The sequence below is a fragment of the Sturnira hondurensis genome, unplaced genomic scaffold (assembly GCF_014824575.4).
Source record: "Sturnira hondurensis isolate 20B ecotype Veracruz unplaced genomic scaffold, ASM1482457v3 Scaffold0020884, whole genome shotgun sequence".
Taxonomy (NCBI): Eukaryota; Metazoa; Chordata; class Mammalia; order Chiroptera; family Phyllostomidae; genus Sturnira; species Sturnira hondurensis.
Window position 1 is genome coordinate 462,890 of NW_028093515.1, and position 17,276 is coordinate 480,165.

General features: G+C 55.0%; 1 protein-coding gene across 1 annotated transcript; it reads left to right on the top strand.

Annotated features, from left to right (window-relative positions):
• The first annotated feature begins 644 nt into the window (after positions 1 to 644).
• Positions 645 to 17,270, top strand: MAP4K1 (mitogen-activated protein kinase kinase kinase kinase 1). The gene is made up of 31 exons (XM_037030790.1): positions 645 to 845; positions 1,004 to 1,061; positions 1,181 to 1,271; positions 2,014 to 2,078; positions 3,775 to 3,830; positions 3,920 to 3,967; positions 4,150 to 4,192; positions 4,285 to 4,357; positions 4,867 to 4,998; positions 5,408 to 5,470; positions 5,569 to 5,650; positions 6,117 to 6,233; positions 6,471 to 6,549; positions 7,047 to 7,105; positions 7,190 to 7,233; positions 7,313 to 7,357; positions 8,333 to 8,375; positions 8,773 to 8,935; positions 9,012 to 9,094; positions 9,462 to 9,546; positions 10,384 to 10,460; positions 10,553 to 10,613; positions 11,530 to 11,638; positions 11,719 to 11,777; positions 11,961 to 12,064; positions 12,596 to 12,770; positions 13,009 to 13,071; positions 13,269 to 13,358; positions 13,443 to 13,513; positions 14,139 to 14,194; positions 17,089 to 17,270. The coding sequence occupies exons 1-31, from the start codon at positions 747 to 749 to the stop codon at positions 17,156 to 17,158; spliced, it is 2,463 nt and encodes an 820-aa protein (XP_036886685.1). The 5' UTR covers positions 645 to 746; the 3' UTR covers positions 17,159 to 17,270.
• Positions 17,271 to 17,276: the final 6 nt, after the last annotated feature.

The window sequence follows — 17,276 nt, forward strand, 5'->3', positions numbered from 1 at the left end:
CAAAAGGTCGCAGGTTCGATTCCCAGTCAGGGCACATGCCTGAGTGGCGTGGCAGGGGTGGCGGGGCGGGTCCCCAGTGAGAGGCAACCACACATTGATGTTTCCTTCTATTTCTCCCTCTCTTCCTCTCTAGAACTAAGTAAATTTTAAAAAATGTTTTGTGGGTACAGGAAATGTGGGTAGAGATTCTGCTCACTGCATTCACAGGCAAGTGTCACATGTGTGGAAGTATGTGCTCTGGGTACACACATTGTGCACGTGTGTATCCAGGCATGTGCAAGTCACTAAGTGCATGTCGGTGCCCAAGGTAAACACTAATGTACACTGAATGGTCATCCCTGTGCAGACCTGCCATCTCTGGGTTGTGGCCAAACTCATTCAGCAGAGTTCAACTGTGGTTTTTAGCCACCACCCAGAATGGGGGAAGGGGTGCTGAGGTACCCACCAGATCACACTTAAGGTAGTTTGCATCTGATTTACATGCAGCCCAGGGCCATGAAGGTGGAGAGGGGTCCCCTGGGTCCCAATGCAAGCTGCCCCTCACAGGCTCTCAGGGCCCAGGGGACAGGGGGTGGAGCCGGCTGCACAGCCCTGCGCTAGGGCAGGAAATGAGAGTGGGAAGGGGGAGGCCACAGCCAGTGGAGGCAAGGCGGGTGCAGGGCGTGTGGGGAGGGAGGGAGGTGCCAGCTCTCGAGCTCTGAGGCCCTGCTGGCCCCTGGGCACAGGCCCAGCTCCGGCTCCCAGGAATGGACCTCGTGGACCCTGACATCTTTAATAGGGACCCCCGGGACCACTACGACCTACTGCAGCGACTGGGAGGCGGCACCTATGGAGAAGTCTTCAAGGTGAGGACACTTCTCCTTCTCCATCACCCTCCAGCCAGTGGCCTTTGAAGGGAAGGGGATGAGAAAGGGTCCCAGTCCTTGATGTTGCTGGCTCAGGGATGCTGAAGAGGAATTCAGGGGAAGGGAGCCTGCCTGACTGTCAACTTCCCCTTTCTAAGGCCCGAGACAAGGTGACCGGGGACCTGATGGCATTGAAGATGGTGAAGATGGAGCCCGGTGAGGAGAGGATTCAGGAGCTCCTTCCCCACACCCCCCACTCCCACCTCCTGGGACACTGGGGCCATCCTCATGCTTCTTCCCTGCAGTAGACCTTTCTCTCCCACCCCTCCTCACAGATGATGACGTTTCCACACTTCAGAAGGAAATCCTCATCTTGAAAACTTGCCGGCACGCCAACATCGTGGCCTACCATGGGAGTTATCTCTGGTAATGAGCCTCACACCTGCCCTGGACCCAGCCCAGCCCCTACCCCAGGGCCCCCACTTGTGACCAGGATGCCCCCCAACCTAAGCTCCCATCATGGACCCCCATTTTAACTGAGTCACCCCTAACTTGATCCCCAGTCCAAAGTTCCACTTTTCTGACGAGAGCATCCCCTAATCTCTAACCTTCAATTCAGAACTCCCACTTGGGGCCAGGGGTCTCAAAATTGATCTCTTCATAGTAACCAAATCTGAAATTAAGTCCCCGAAAACTAATCTTTCATTATTATGCCCTTTGGTTCCCCCAGTTTTACTCTCTGCTCTTTTAATATGATCCCCTGATTTCCCTGACCCCCAAATTAATATCTCAGATGCCTCAATAATGACTCCGTCCCACAGACCTGGCACCCTGGGCCTCTGTTCCCCCTCTGAACTTCCTCGACCTGAGAGGTCTCTTCCCTGTCTCCTAGATTAGCATGGGACAGCAGAGGGTGCCCGGGGTGAGGAGCCCAAAGACGTGGGTTTGAGGCCAGTGGATCCTCAACGTACATTTCCTCTTTGAGCCTCAGCTCCCCCACCTGTAAAGTGGAAGTGGGATGATTTTACTCTGTGGGCAAGGGGAGTTAGGTGGCAGCTGTTACATGAAAAGTTCAGAACAAGAGAGTGAACCGGGGTCTGTGCAATAAAAAAATACCTTCACTGCTGTTATTATTATCATTGTTGTTGTTACTGCTGAACTGTTGTAGGCTGCAAAAACTCTGGATCTGCATGGAATTCTGTGGGGCCGGTTCTCTGCAGGACATCTACCAAGGTGAGTGGAAAGGCAAGCGGGTCCAGGCGGCCCCCACCCCTCCAATCCACCTCTCCTGTCTCTCTGTGTCTGTGTCTCCTAGAACTGTTTTTCTGGTCCACGTTTGACACATTGAGCCCCTCCTTCGGTCCCGGGCTTGGCCTGGATGATGCTGGGGATACCGTGGTTACCAGGTGGGCCCTGGGCCCTTCCCACCGGGACCCGACAGCCCAGTCTTTTTGTGTGCAATGAGCTTTCTACTCGCCCCTCCCCATCTCCCTCTGTGCCTGCATTTTCACAAATAGACGGAGGTCTATTTGTGTTGAGTGTTTCTGCATTTCTGGCTCATAGCGGGTGCCTCCGTTTTCACTGAAGAGTGAATGAATTTCTGATTCTTTCTCTCAGACTGCTTTTCACTCTCAGAGAATTTGAGGGTGGGGTGGAGTCGCCTGTGATCACTTCTCATTTTTTTATGCCTACCTCTGTCTTTCACCATCTCCCTGTCTCCCCCCAGCCCAACACCTCCAATGTTAGAAAAGGAAGGAGTTTGTTAAGAAGTTCTCTGTGGGGCCCTGACTGGTGTGGCTCAGTGGGTTGGGTGTCATCCCACAAACTGAAAGGCGCACCGGTCACTGGTCAGGGCACACGCCTGGGTTGTGGGCAAGACCCCCGGTTGGGGAAGTGCAAGAGGCAGCCAATCAATGTTTTTCTCTCTCTCTCTGTCTTCCTCCCTTCCCCTATCTCTAAAAATAAATAAATAAAATCTTTTTTTAAAGAAGTTCTTTGTGGGGAAACTGAGGCCCACAGGGAGGAAGTGACTCACAGGGCTGGACTGTCAGAGCTCCTCTCTGTCTACCTGTCCGTCATGTCTGCTCCGCCCTCTGTGTCTCTCTCTTTTTCACGGTGTCTGTCTTCCCACTTTTTGGTCTCTGACCGTCTTCCCCCCGCCGCCCCCCCCACCCCCCCGTCCCAATTTGGATCTGTTCCTGCTTTTCTGTCTGTCTCTTTCTCATTTTGCAAATGGGGCAAGGGCTCCCTGCTTGGAGCCCTCCCATGGCTTCCATTTCCCTCTGAAAAGCCCACACTCCTCACGGTGGCCCCTGAGTCGGACCGCCACTGTGCCCCAAGCCGAACAACCTCATCTCCGGTCTCCCCTCCACTCCACCCACTTGGCAGTTTTGCAGACCCACCAGGTACCCTCCTGCCTCCTGGCCTCTGCCCTGGCTCTGGGTCCCGCTCCAAGCAGGACTGCTCACGTCTCCACCCTGTCACCCTCACAGAGCAGCCTCCGCTGACCAGCCTCTGTAAAATGTCATAGCCTTCCCACATGTTTCCTGTTGTCCTTTCTTGCTTTTTCTTATTTATCAGCATTTTGTGTGCCGTGTGTTTTACTTACTTATCTGGTTTATTGTTGGATGTTCTCTCCACGAGGGTAGGGATCTGTCTCTTTCATTCATACCTGTGTCCCAAGTGCCTAGCACAGTGCCTGGTACACAGTGGACACATAGCAAATGTCTGTTGAGTGACTCTGTCTCCCTCTGGCTTCTGGCTCCCTCTATCACTGACCACCCCTCCACCTCCCCTCCCACTTCTTCCATCCTGTACCCACCCACCCCCGACCATAGCACCCTCTCAGCCAGTTTTGGCTGGGACCAGGGGCTCCCTGGGTCAGGTTTCCTGGTTCCCAGCCAACACTGTACTGGGGTGACCCTTGCAGTGACAGGTCCCCTGTCAGAGCTGCAGATCAGCTACGTCTGCCGAGAGGTGCTCCAGGTAAGGAAAGGCCGGGTGGGCCTGGGTGGGGGCAGGGCCCCACTCCAGCCCCCAGGCTCTCACAGCTTCAGGTTCACTCCTCTTTGCAGGGACTGGCCTATCTACACTCACAGAAGAAGATACACCGGGACATCAAGGTGGTCTAGGGGCAGAAAGGTGGCCTTGGTGGGTGGGAGGCCCAGGAGATGGGAGTGCTGTTTGAAGGCTTGGGGTAGTACTGCACTGTGGGGTAGCGGTTGGGGGCTGAGGGGTAGAGGCAGGGTTGGGCTAGGGGTGGTGGCCTCTGACAGCCTCCAATCCCTCCTCTTTCCCCCCCCAGGGAGCCAACATCCTCATCAATGACTCTGGGGAGGTCAGACTGGGTGAGTGTGGCTTGGGGCTAGAGAGGCAGACTGGCTGAGGGCTGGAGGGGATAGAGGACTGTAGGTCACTGTGTCTCTCCTTCTGCCTCCAGCTGACTTTGGAATCTCGGCCCAAATCGGGGCAACGCTGGCTCGGCGCCTGTCCTTCATTGGGACACCCTACTGGTGAGGGATGTCTGGCAGGCGGCTGGGGGTAGCGTGGGGGGGGGGGCAGTGACTTTTTCCACCCGATCTCTGGGACTCTCGTTCTGGCTCCTCTCCCGGACTCTGACTGGCTCTGTTGAACATTCTACCTTCCCTTCACCTCCCTCCTGAGTTTTCTCTTTATCGAGGTCCCCTGGGTCCCTCTCCGCCTCTGTGTCTTGGTGTTTGTGTTGATTTTTATCCTGATCTGTCTCTCCCTATATGTTGATTTCTGTCTTTTTTTCTGTCCCAGTGTGTGACTCTGTTTCTCTCTTCCTATCTCTCTCTCTCTGCCTTCCTAGCTGTCTCCATCTTGCAGTTTTATTCCTGTTGTCTCTTTCTCTCCATCTTTATGAATCTCTCTCCAGCTGGCTCTCTGCCCCGTTCTACTCTCTCTCTTTGTCTCTCCCCTCCCCCCACTGCCCACACCAGGGAGACTCCCTCCTCCCTTCTTATGTCGCTCCTGGCTCTCTGAGCGTCTCTGCCTGCAGGATGGCTCCAGAGGTGGCAGCTGTGGCCCTGAAGGGGGGCTATAACGAGCTGTGTGACATCTGGTCCCTGGGCATCACGGCCATCGAACTGGCTGAGCTACAGCCACCGCTGTTTGATGTGCACCCTCTCAGGTAGGCAAGTGTGGCTGGTGCCCCCGGGCCCAGAGACCCCACACAGGCCCCACCCTAAACACCCCCACCAGCCTGCTTCCCCACATCCGGATCCCCCTACGGGAGACCCCCTTTCCTTGGAGCCCAATCAGAGACCCCTGAGGATCCCCTCAATCCAGAGTGTCCTCTCTTCAGCCCTCTGCCCCAGGAACCCCCCTCTCAGGGGTCGCCATCTTGGGGCCTCCCTCTGACTCACATCGAGTATAATGGGATACGTGCTGTTCCCTGGGAGGGGGGCCCAGGGCGAGGTGAAGCCTCAGTGTCTTTCTCATTCTGTTCTTTACTTGCTCTCTGCCGACTTCACTGCTACTGGGGGCCCCTGTTGTCCCCACTGGGCGTCTGAACTCCATGTTCTCGCCTTCTCTTCTAGAGTTCTCTTCCTCATGACCAAGAGTGGCTACCAGCCGCCCCGGCTACAGGACAAAGGCAAATGGTAGGGATGGTGAGACGAGGGCGGGCAGAGCCAGGGCTGATGGTCTGGTGGGAAGTGTCTGGGTGCCTCACCCCAGAACGTGGCTTCTTCCTCCCAAGGTCGGCTCCCTTCCACAACTTTGTCAAAGTCACCCTCACCAAGAACCCCAAGAAACGACCCGGTGCCACCAAGATGCTCAGTGTAATCCTTCCCTCCCGGAAACCCTCCCAGACCCTCACCCCAGAACTGCCCAGGGCCTCACGGCTCCCCAGAACACTGACGGTTTAGTTCCGTGGAACCCCATGGCCCTTGTCCCTAGTCCCTCAAATTCCCCAGGAACCCCCAAAGACCCTCCAGCTTGTTCCCCAGACCCTTTTCCAGGATATCTTGAGTTGTTAAAACTCACACATTCCCAAGGGCCTCGAGACCCATTCCTGGGTGTACTCTGGAACAGAGTTCTCCAACCCCCACACGGGGATCCTTAAGAATTCCCCACAGGAATTCTTTTAATTCCTTCAAACTGCTCAGAATTCCCTGGGCTTCTGCGGGTCCCGCAGAGTTTCCCGCCTTTTCCCGCTGTTCCCCGAGACAGGTGCTCAAGCCCCTGCCCCAGCATCCCCCTCCACACCAGCCCTCAGCCTGCTGACACCCTCCTCCCCTCCCCTAGCATCAGCTGGTATCCCAGCCCGGGCTAAATAGAGGCCTGATCCTAGATCTTCTCGACAAACTGAGGAACCCAGGGAAGGGGGCCCCCGTTGGTGAGATTGAAGACGAGGAGCCTGAGGTGAGGGGTCCTGGCTGACAGAAGCCCTGGAACCTCCCAGCCTTGGCTCAGGCTGTGTCCCCCTACCTGGAACACCTTCCCGCAGCCTCTTGTGGGAGGAAAAAGGGAGGGCGGGCGGGAGGCTTGGCACAGCGCTGGGGGCGTGGAGGTTATGGGAGAGTCAGGGGCTCCAGGCTGAGCCCGTGGGGCTGTGGGCTGCTGGCGGGCAGCGGCCTGATGCAGCTGCTGCCCGCACAGCCACCCCCTGCCGTCCCCCGGCGGATCAGATCCACACACCGGTCCAGCTCGCTGGGGGTTCCAGATGCAGATTGCTGCCGTGAGTAGGGTCCTCAGACTTGGGGACACCTGACCCCATAATAGATCCAAGAGTCCTTCTTCACCCCCACATCGCTCATCACTTCCAGACAGACCCTCAGAGACCCCCACCACCATCTGACCCACACGTGACCCCAGAGAACCCTGTTACTACCTGACCTCTCAAGGTGACTCCAGAGGCCCCGCCCCTCTGACCTGCAAACAGACCCCATCAGGCTTCCCATCACCACTCTGACCCCCAGAGAGACCTCAGAAATATGGCAGACCCGATTCTCAAATGGAACCTGAAACCGAACACTTGGTCATTGCTTTGAGCCCCCATGTCCCTAATCCCAAACCTGAACCCCCAAATAAGACCCCTGTAAACCAAGATCCCTCCCTTTAGGGGAATGGCTTCAATCCTAAGATCCTGACTGCCCCTCCCCAATTTTACTGTATTTCTAAATCCATCTCCCTAGCTCACTGTGTTACCTTGCCCCTCACCCCCCCAACTTCCAGGGCGGCACATGGAGTTCAGGAAGCTGAGAGGAATGGAGTCCAGACCTACAACTGGCACTGTGAGGCACCCCTCCCCCACCCCCACTGGCTCCAGACACCCTCCCTGTCCCTTAGGCCACCGCTGACCCTTTGGTATCCCACAGGCTTGCTTACAGCCCCCCGAAGATCCCAGGAGCAGCAGTCCTAGGTCAGGGGCCCTCGGGCTGGGAGGGGAGGGGCTAGGATTGGTGTGGAAACTGCCGAGGCTCACGCCTGTCCCTCCTCAGGAGGCAACCGTCAGAGTCCGATGATGACTACGACGACGTGGACATGTGAGAGAGGCTGCACCCTCCGCCCCCTCGGGCCCTCACCCAGCCCCTGCATTTCTGTGACCCTGCCTTGCTTCCGCATGGACCCCAACCTCAGCCCCGACTCTCCTTCCACCGCCCCTCCCCGACCCCTGACTGGACCCTCAGTGAGGCTCCCACCTTTCTTCACCCCAACCTGTGACCCCATCATAACCCCCAGCCCAGCCCACACTCTCCTCTCTCCCCAACCCCTGTCCTCTGACCCTGCCCAACCTCAACCCTTTACCTTCCTTCACCAATGCCTGGCCATCAACCCTACCCTAACTCCAGTCCCTACATTTCTTCCACCTTCTTGTAGGACCTCTGACCTGACTCTTAACTTTGGTCCCCACCTGCCTTCAACCCCCGTTCCTTCCCGAGTCCCTTCTGCTCCAGCCTGAGCTCTTTCCTCATCTGCCTGGCTCAGCCCTGGACCCTCCTCCACATCCCAGCCCCCAGCTCCTCCCAGATGCTGCTCCAACCCCCAGACCCCAACTGCAGCCCCAGGCTTCGGCCACAGGATTTCATCCTTCTCATCTACTCATAAAATCCCAGGCTAAACCTTGACCCCTGAGAATTTCCTGCATGCTAGACTTTGGGCCCTGACCCCAGCCTCAATCCCAGCAGCCAGTCCCCAGCCTGCAGGCCAGTGCCAGCCTCAGGGCCCACGCTGTGTCTGTAATGGGTTTGCCCGTGGCTGGGCACCGTGATAGAACCTGACCCCGGGAGCGCAGACAATCTGTGTTGCTAGGTGGCCGTGAAGATTTAGACTTGATGCCTTGTCAGCTCTTGATGTCCAAGAGCTGCTCCTGCTGTTGTCCTCATGCTGGTTAATTCGTCCCCTGGTCCTCAGCTCCAGTCACCCCTGAGCTAAGCCTTCTGAGCTCAGCCCTCCAGCCCCGAACCACCCCGTCCATCCTTGTTTCTCACACCTCCACCTGCTTGTCCTTTGTGTTTCAGCCCCACCCTTGCATATGACACGCCTCCTCCGCTGCCCCCCAAGGTGAGGTGCTGGTCAGAGCTGGAGGTTTTGGGGGCCAGGAGGTCACAGTCCTTAGATGCTGGGATACTGGGCATTCTTGGGCAGGAGTCTGGGGCACCAGGACCCTCGAAGTCTGGGAGATGGGACCCTGAGCCCACTGGGGTGTGGAAGCAGCATCCCTGAACCAATGTTTAGCCTGACGGACACTGGTCACTAGCTGGTGCGCCCAGCATTAACCCTTTAGTTGCTGCAGTGTGTCAACGTGGGGGCAGGGGGAACCCTGGAGTGGTGGCGGGACATTGTGGGGAGGGTTAGGGCGGTGACCAAATTTTAGTCCTAGCTGAGGCAGGGGGTGGCGGGGTGCTTGCTCTTGGAGATCATCTAATGTGTTACCCATCCCCCTTCTCTGTCTTCAAAGCCCAAGTTCCGTTCTCCATCGGACGAGGGTCCCTGGGGGCCAGGGGAGGAGGAGCAGCTGAGTCCAGGGGTGCTGGTCCGCTGTGCCAGTGGTCCTCCCCCACGCACCCCCCAGGTTGGGCCACCCCCAGCCACCCAAAGCCCCCATCTAACTGCCCATTCAGGTAACGGGGCAGGCTAGGGCGGGAGGTGGCGGGGTGGGGGGGCTTTGGAAGCTGATTTTCCCCCATCCTGTCTCAGAACCCTCACTGTGGAACCCACCCCCCCGGGAGTCTGAGCAGCCCCCACTGTTGCCCCCCAAGAAGGATAAGATGAGGAGAAAGGTGAGGCCAGCTGTGCTGGGTTGTCACACCTCTAGGTGGGACTGGGGGTGTCGGCTGAGGTGGGGGTGGGATGAGTAATAATGAGTGTAGGTGACATTTGTGGGGCAGATGTCTTCCGTGCCAGACATCAATCTCACGTCCTCACGTGGTGTAAACCTGTACAGACAGAAGTAGATATTATGCCCCATTTCACAGAGGTGGGGACTGAGGCAGGGAGGGGTATGGAGCCTGCCAAGGTTGTAAACCTTTGAGGAGGACGAGGCGGGATGCGAACCCCGGCACTCTTCCCCCGGACTCCTACCCACTGCGCCTGCGTGCGCTCCTCCCTTTTGCTGGATCTCGTGCCCTGCTGCCCACGCCTGCCTAGGGATGTGCCCTTCTTGTCAAGTTGTTCAACGGCTGCCCGCTCCGGATTCACAGCACGGCCGCCTGGACACACCCCTCTACCAAAGGTGGGCGTTCAGGAGGGTCACAGAGAACGCCAGTGGGGCGGGGAGGGGCCTTGATGGAAGGCACAAAGGCAGGGACCAGGAAAGGGTCTTCACAGGGTGGGGAGGGGCAAAGCTGCGGCAGAGACAGAGCCTGGAGCGAAAGGGGCCAAAGACGGGTGTGGTGAGGTTGAGTTGGAGAGTAAAAACTAGGAAGTTAGGGCTTGGGGGCTCTGAGTATCAGGTATAGCCGAAAGGTCAGAGTTATGGGGGACAGTTGGGCCCCCGTAAACTCAGCTGGAGGTTAACGGCAAATGAAGATTAGCATTTTGGGGTCAGGAGTTTTAGGGATTAGAATGTAGCAGAAAGGGACAGAGTTTGGGGATCGGAGATATGGAGACAAGGTGAGTGAGAGGTAAATGTGAAACAGCATAGCGGTTGAGGGGAGTGGCACTGGACAGAAAAAACCGTGTTTGGGGGTCTGAGTGTGAGGATCAGTGCTGAGATCAATCCAGGGACCAGATCTAGGGAGGGAGGAGAGGGGCAGAACCTAGAGGGCTGCCGGGAGAGGCACATCCGAGGTCTGGGTCTGCACTGTGGGGACAGAGGGCCAGGACGTGTGGGGCAGAGACAGAAGAGCCGCCAGAACGTGGGGCGTCAGAGGCAGGTGAGAAGGAGACCAGTTCGAGGGACTGGGCCAGGGTTTCGGTTCAGATTTGGGGACACAGGCTGGGAGTGCTGAGTTGGGGGTGAGGCTTACGGAGCTGAGGGTCAGGGCTGGAGGACAGAGTGCCAGTGATTGGGATCAGACAGGTGGGGGTCTGGGAGGTACCCCCCGGTGAAGCAGGCCTTTCCCCCCAGACCAGCACCTGATCCTAGGGGCAGAGGAAGGCATTTTCATCTTGAACCGGAATGACCAGGAGGCCACGCTGGAGATGGTGAGGGACAGTCCCTAGGGTGGGCCGAGGGCAGGGACTGGAGCTGGGGGTGGCCTGGGTCTCACAGGAGCTGTCTCCCCCATTCTCTGCAGCTCTTTCCTAGCCGGACTACCTGGTTGTACTCCATCAACAATGTCCTCATGTCTCTCTCAGGTCTGGCTGTGGGGGAGTGGAAGGGCTGGGGTCAGAAGTGAAGGGGTCAAAGGTCAGGGGGTGGCAACATAGCTGAGCACAGCTGCTAAAAGCCTAGGCTCCCCGCTCACAGAGCCTGAGGTTCAAGTCCTACTCACTCTTTCACTTGTGGCAGGAGACTTCTGCTCCCTGTCTCAGTTTCCCCACCAATGAAATGGGGCTCACAGTAGTTCCCACCAGTCAAGTCAGTTTTGAGGGAATTTTACAATAAGTTAATTTTTACCTTTCTTTGATGTTCATTAGAACTTACCCCACATTACTAAACTAGAGTGAGCAAGTTATAGATTAAAAATTTGGGTCATTGTTTTATAAATATTTTGTGTAAAAGAATTTCTTTTTAAAAATAGATTTTATTGATTATGCTATTACAGTTGTCCCATTTTTTCTCCCCCCTTTTCCCCTCCGCCCTGCATCCCCTCTCCCACCAGCATTCCCCCATTTAGTTCATGTCCATGGTCCGTACATATAAGTTCTTTGGCCTGGAGAAACGCCAAGCCAAATAGGACTCATGAGCTAGTCGATACCTGTGATGACAAACTTTAAGAGAGTTTCTGGATAAGTTTCTTCTTGAACTTTGTAATGTGTATTCATCTGACTAGTTAAGTGTCCACAGTTTCTTATGTGGCTACAGGCACCAAAGGGCAAGGAACATAATTTCTTTTACTCAGCACTGTTCATCACCAGTGCTGAGCACAGTGCCTGGCCTACAGGGATGTTTAGAACATGTTAGTGAAAAATAGTAAGTGACAAGCGCTTAAGGTTGGAAGGCTTGGGAGTTTCAGACAAAGCAATGGGGCCAAGCAAAGCTGGGGGGAAAGGCGAGGGAGTGTCCAGTGTCCGTAACTGCCTGCTTCCCCTATGTATGCGTACCCTGCAGGAAAGACCCCCCACCTGTATTCTCATAGCATCCTGGGCCTGCTGGAAAGGAAGGAGACCAGGGCGGGAAGCCCCATCTCTCACATTAGCCCCCACCGGCTACTGGCAAGGTACCAGCCCCTCATGGCACCACAGACCCCTGTATTCCCCCCCTTCCTGCCTACTTTCCATTCCCACCTACCTTCTGCAGGAAGAACATGGTCTCCACCAAGATCCAGGACACCAAAGGCTGCCGGGCCTGCTGTGTGGGTGAGAGCGAACCTCCTGGGGAGAAGATAGGGGGCGGGACTGGGGAGGGCTTGGGCTGCTCCACGCACGGGGTTTGCAGGGTTAAGGCAGGGTATCCAGAACCCGGGGAAAGATATGCTGCCGTTTGGGAGCGGGAGAGGGGAAAGAAGATTGACCCTAACATGTCCTTACCCACCCCCACAGCGGAGGGCGCCAGCTCTGGAGGCCCATTCCTGTGCGGAGCATTGGAGACCTCCGTGGTCCTCCTTCAGTGGTACCAGCCCATGAACAAGTTCCTGTTGATCCGGGTAGGAGGGCCGGTAGCGGCTGGCTTCTATGGAGGGTTCCATGAAACCTCCGGTCTTTGTCCTAGTCTCCCCCAAGGCTCTGCCCACCTGCTGGCAGAACTGGAGGCTCCCGGGCCTGAGAGCTTTCCAATCCTTCAGCTCTGCCCCTCACCTTGGCCCTATGCCCCTATCCCTATGCCCCGCCCCACCTCCGTTCTTTAAGGAGACCCCATTCAGATCCTTTGAGTCTCTGAGTCTTTGCTGCTTTTGAGGCCACGCCCCCGGAGACCCCGCTTTTCTGTCACCGGGCAGCACGCCCCCAAACGGAAGCCACCACAACTGTGCGGGCACACCTGTCCATTTCTAAGGAGGTGCCACCTAGCCCCCCACCTCCGCGAGGCTTCGACCCCTGAAATTTCTGCATTGGCACCTCTCAAGATCGAGGCCCAGGAAATACTTGGGAAGCCCCGAGCTCACTCTCCTCCAAGGTCCCGCCCCCTCAGGCCCCGCCCCGAGCCTCTTCTGAGCCGCTGCTCCCTTTGAGCCCCGCAGCAGGTGCTGTTCCCGCTGCCCACGCCTCTGCCAGTGTTCGCGCTGCTGACAGGGCCAGGCGCCGAGCTGCCCGCCGTGTGTATCGGCGTGAGCCCCGGGCGGCTGGCGAAGTCGGTGCTCTTCCACACAGTGCGCTTCGGCGCGCTGTCCTGCTGGCTAGGCGAGATGAGCACTAGTGAGTAGGGCCGGGTCTCCTGGGGTGGGGCTGATGGAAGGGGTGGGTCTGGGTGGCTGGGCGGGGCTTAGGCCTTGGCGTGTTTCACGCAGGCTGTGGAACCTGGCGTGGAGTCTGGGCGGGGAGAGAGGCGGGTGTAATAAGTGGGGTTTAGCCTACTAACTCCGGGATGGAGAAGATGCCAAGGAGGAAGGCAGAATGCGGCGGAATTGGTCCTTGAACCCCTCTTCTCAAACAGAGCACAAGGGACCAGTGCAGGTAACCCAGGTAGAGGAAGACAAGGTGATGGTGTTGATGGACGGTAAGGACGCTCCTTGCTCTTTCCCCTCAGCGTTCCCAGCTCTTCGAACCCCAGACCCTGTGCCTCTCAGAAACGCTGAGCCCCTCCGGGCCTTGCCCCCGTCCTGCCTGCCTTCTCACACTGAATTTATTGTCCGGTTCTTCCGTGACTAACTTTCTAAGCCCCGCTCTTAAAGGCCTCTCTTTACCCACTTCTAGGGTCTCTGAAGCTGGTGACTCCAGAGGGGGCCCCGGTCCGGGGGCTTCGAACCTCGGAGATCCCCATGACCGAAGCTGTGGAGGCTGTGGGTATGCGCAGGGGTGGGAGAGCTGGGAGTCCAGAGGGGAGACTCAAGTGATACCCAAGGGTAACGGGCACTGCTTTCCTCCCAGCCATGGTCGGGGGGCACCTGCAGGCCTTCTGGAAGCATGGAGTGCAGGTGTGGGCTCCAGGCTCTGACAAGGTAAGCCCCCCCATCAGGGGCCCCACAGCCTGCCCCTCCCACTCCGTCATCTCACTCATGGGATGGACCCAGAGAACCGAGTCAGGGTGTGAAGTCCTAGAGGAGAGGCTTCCTTCCTCCAGTCTCAGTTCGGACAGGTCCCCTTCTCTACCCCAGGGCGTCTTGGGTCTAGAGCTCATCCCAGGCCGTGTGTGACTGTATGCAAGAGACTGCTTCTCTCTGAGCCTCAGTCTCCCAACTACAGAGATTTGTGGGTGGTTAAGAACATGGACCAGACTGCCTGGGTTGGAACCCAGCTGAGTCACCTTAGGCAAATGACTTAACCTTCCCGTGCCTTACTTTCTTCATCTGGAAGATGGGGCAAAAATGGTGCTTAGCTCATAGACCACTCCGTGTCAGACCCTACTCTTACATATTTGTATTTTATTTCGTCTTCATGATCACCTATCAGGTAGGTATTGTGATTTCGTAGGTTAGTGATCTGAGGTCACACAGCCAGTGAGTGGTATTAGCAAGAATGATTATTTGTGGATCTGAAACTGGGAGTTCAGAGAACTCCCGCCTGTTCTCTGTAAGGGAGGGGGAGGAGTTTTCTACTTACTGACACACACATCTTCTCCCCCAGCTGCTTCAGGAGCTGAGAGACCCCACCCTCACCTTCCGTCTGCTTGGCTCCCCCAGGTACGGGCTTGGGGAAGGGGACAGAGAATCTGAGAGGGGAGCTTCTGATTCAGAGAGGGCATCCTGAGGTGTCTCTGGTCACCTGAGTCTTTGGCCTGAACATTCGGTCACCTACTCTTCCTGTTTCCATCTCTGCCCTCTGTAGTCCGTTTTGCACACGCCCCTTCACCCAGACTCCCTAGATGTTGATAACTTTGTAAAACCACATTTGCTTTAGCTTCTCTCTCTATATTTTTCTATGTGTGTGTGAATTGCAGACATGATGCCCATTTACCCCTGTATTCTTCAGTGTATGTTTACTAAATCAAGCAAGGACATGCTTTTACAATTCACAGTGCAGCTGACAAAATTAAGAAAATAAATGGAGACATCACTACCTTCTAAGCCACACACCCATTCTAGTCTCACTAGTTGTCCCAATAATAATTTTTTTAAAAATATTTTATTCATTTATCTTTAGAGGGGAAGGGAAGGAGAGAGGGAGAGAAACATCAATGTGTGGTTGCTTCTTGTGCGCCCCCTACTGGGGACCTGGCCTGCAACCCAGGCATGTGCTCTGACTGGGAACTGAACTGGTAACCATTGCTTCACAGTCCACTGAGCCACACCAGCCAGGGCCCAATGATAATTTTTATAACCAAAAAATAATACTTTTTTTTTTGTCTGGCCCAAGATACAGTCCAGGATGACATGTTGCATGTAGGAGTCATGTGTCTTTAGTCTTTAGCCTGGAACATTTCTTCACATTTCTTCCTTTGTTTTTCATGACATTGTCACTTTTTTTTAAAAGTTTTACTTATTTATCTTTAGAGGGGAAGGGAAGGAGAGAAGGAGAGAAATATCAATGTATGGTTGCCTCTCATGGGTCCCCTGCCGGGAACTGGCCTGCAACCCAGGCATGTGCCCTGACTGGGAATCGAACCGCGATCATGTGGTTCGCAGGCCCGCGCTCAATCCACTGAGCTACACCAGCCAGGGCTGCAGGGATATATTTGAAGCCTCTCAGTCCTGAAACCTCGGTACCGAACCCTGTGTACATTACGACTCTTTTCCTGTACACACATAACCTATGATGAAGTTTAATTTACAAATGAAGCACAAGGAGGGATCACCAATAACATAGTAAAATAGAACAATGATAATATACAGTCAAACCTCAGTTCTCGAACACCTCCCATCTGGAACAATTTGGTTCTTGACTAAGTTGTTCACAAAAAAAAGGCCTTGTCTGTCTAACAAAACTTGGGGTCTCGATTTTTCTGCCCAACTACCCATTCACGGTACTCCTTGTGTGATCACTCATGCGTCTCTCTGGGGAGACAAAGGAGATTTAGTTTTCAAACAAACTGCTTTTCGAACAGTTCCAGAATGAATGAAGTTTGAGAGCGGAGGTTCCACTGTATACGATAATAAGTTATGTGGATGTGGCCCCTCTCTCAGAGAATCTTACTGTACCACACTCGCCCCTTTTCTTGTGATGATGGGAGGTGATGCAACGCCTGTGTGACGGATGAGCTGAGATGTAAGCACTGGGTGTTAGGCTTGGATGTAGTACTGAGATACCACGATAGGCCAGCTGGTGACCCGGTGGCTACTAAGTGACTAATGGGAGGGCAGTGTGTACAGCGTGGATCCACTGGACAGTTCACACCCCAGGTGTGACAGAGTGGGCTAGCACAAGATTTAATCATGCTACTTAGAATGACATGCAATTTAGAACTTATGAATTGTGTATTTCTGGAATTTTCCATTTAATATTTTTGAACTGCAGTTGACCTCAGGTAAGGTCAACTTGGAAACCTTGGAAAGCAAAACCATGGATGGGCGGGGAAGAGACTACTGTATCTTTTTTTAAAAAAAACAACAACTATTTATTTTTAGAGAGAGGGGAAGGGAAGAAGAGAGGGAGAGAAACATCAAGGTGTGGTTGCCTCTTGTGTGCCCCCTACCGGGGACCTGGCCCACAACCCAGGCATGTGCCCTGACTGGGAATTGAATCTGTAACCCTTTGGTTTGCAGCCTCACACTCCATCCACTGAGCTACACCAGTCAAGGCAAGACTACTATATCTTTTGGGGAGAACTGTTGAGATTGTCAATATACTCTTTCTCATTAGACTTTCATCTGCTAGATTTTTGCCTGAATCTATTATTAGGATGGTTACTAAATGGTGATTTTTCCATTTCTGTCATTTCTTCTACATTTATTAGTTGTCATTCTACTGTAGGGAGAAGCTCTCCTTTCTCCACCATTTACGTGTGTGTATTTCAGCACAGTCTCATGGATTTCCGTGTTATTCTATGTGTTATATGTAATCTTATTACTATCATTATTTGAGGCACAGATTCTCCCAGATTTGGCCAGTGAGAGCCCCTTCAAGGATCTCCTGTGGCCTTTTGACATGCCAGAGGGGTCTTTTAAATTCTAAATCTGAATTGGTCGCTCTCCGTGTTTGAAACCCTCCCGTGACTTCAAGATAAATGACCCCGTTCTGGCCACAGCCGACACCATGGCTTCTGCAGCAGAGCCTCAGGCTTTCCCCCGCCTCACAGCCTTTGCACAGGCTGTTCTCTCTGCCCAGAACACTCTTCCCTGTCCTTTCACCAGGTTCCCTCCTGAGGCTTGTTTAGGCCCCACTATCCATTCTCGAAGGCACCGTGGCTGACCCCTTGGGGGAGGGGTCCCTGCTGGGTGGCCATGGCTTCTTTGCACTCACGTACTTCACCGATGCATGTCGGCCTGCCACTCTACAGTGAGCTCCCCGAGTGCAGGGACCGTGTCTGCTCTGTCACTGCTACGGCCCAGCATCACCCTGCCACAGGCTCTATGAATTCCTTTATGAATGAGCAAACAAATGAACAAATGAATGAACTGACTTCTCTCTTCCTTTCCAGGCCTGTGGTGGTGGAGACACGCCCAGCAGATGATCCTACTGCTCCCAGCAACCTCTATATCCAGGAATGAGTCCCTGGAGTGCGTCCCTGGGGAGTGGGTGTTAGGAACCATTTCCTGCACATCCCTCCCTGAGGGACCCACATTAGCGATCTGACACGCCCCTTTATCCCAATAAACATGACTTCAG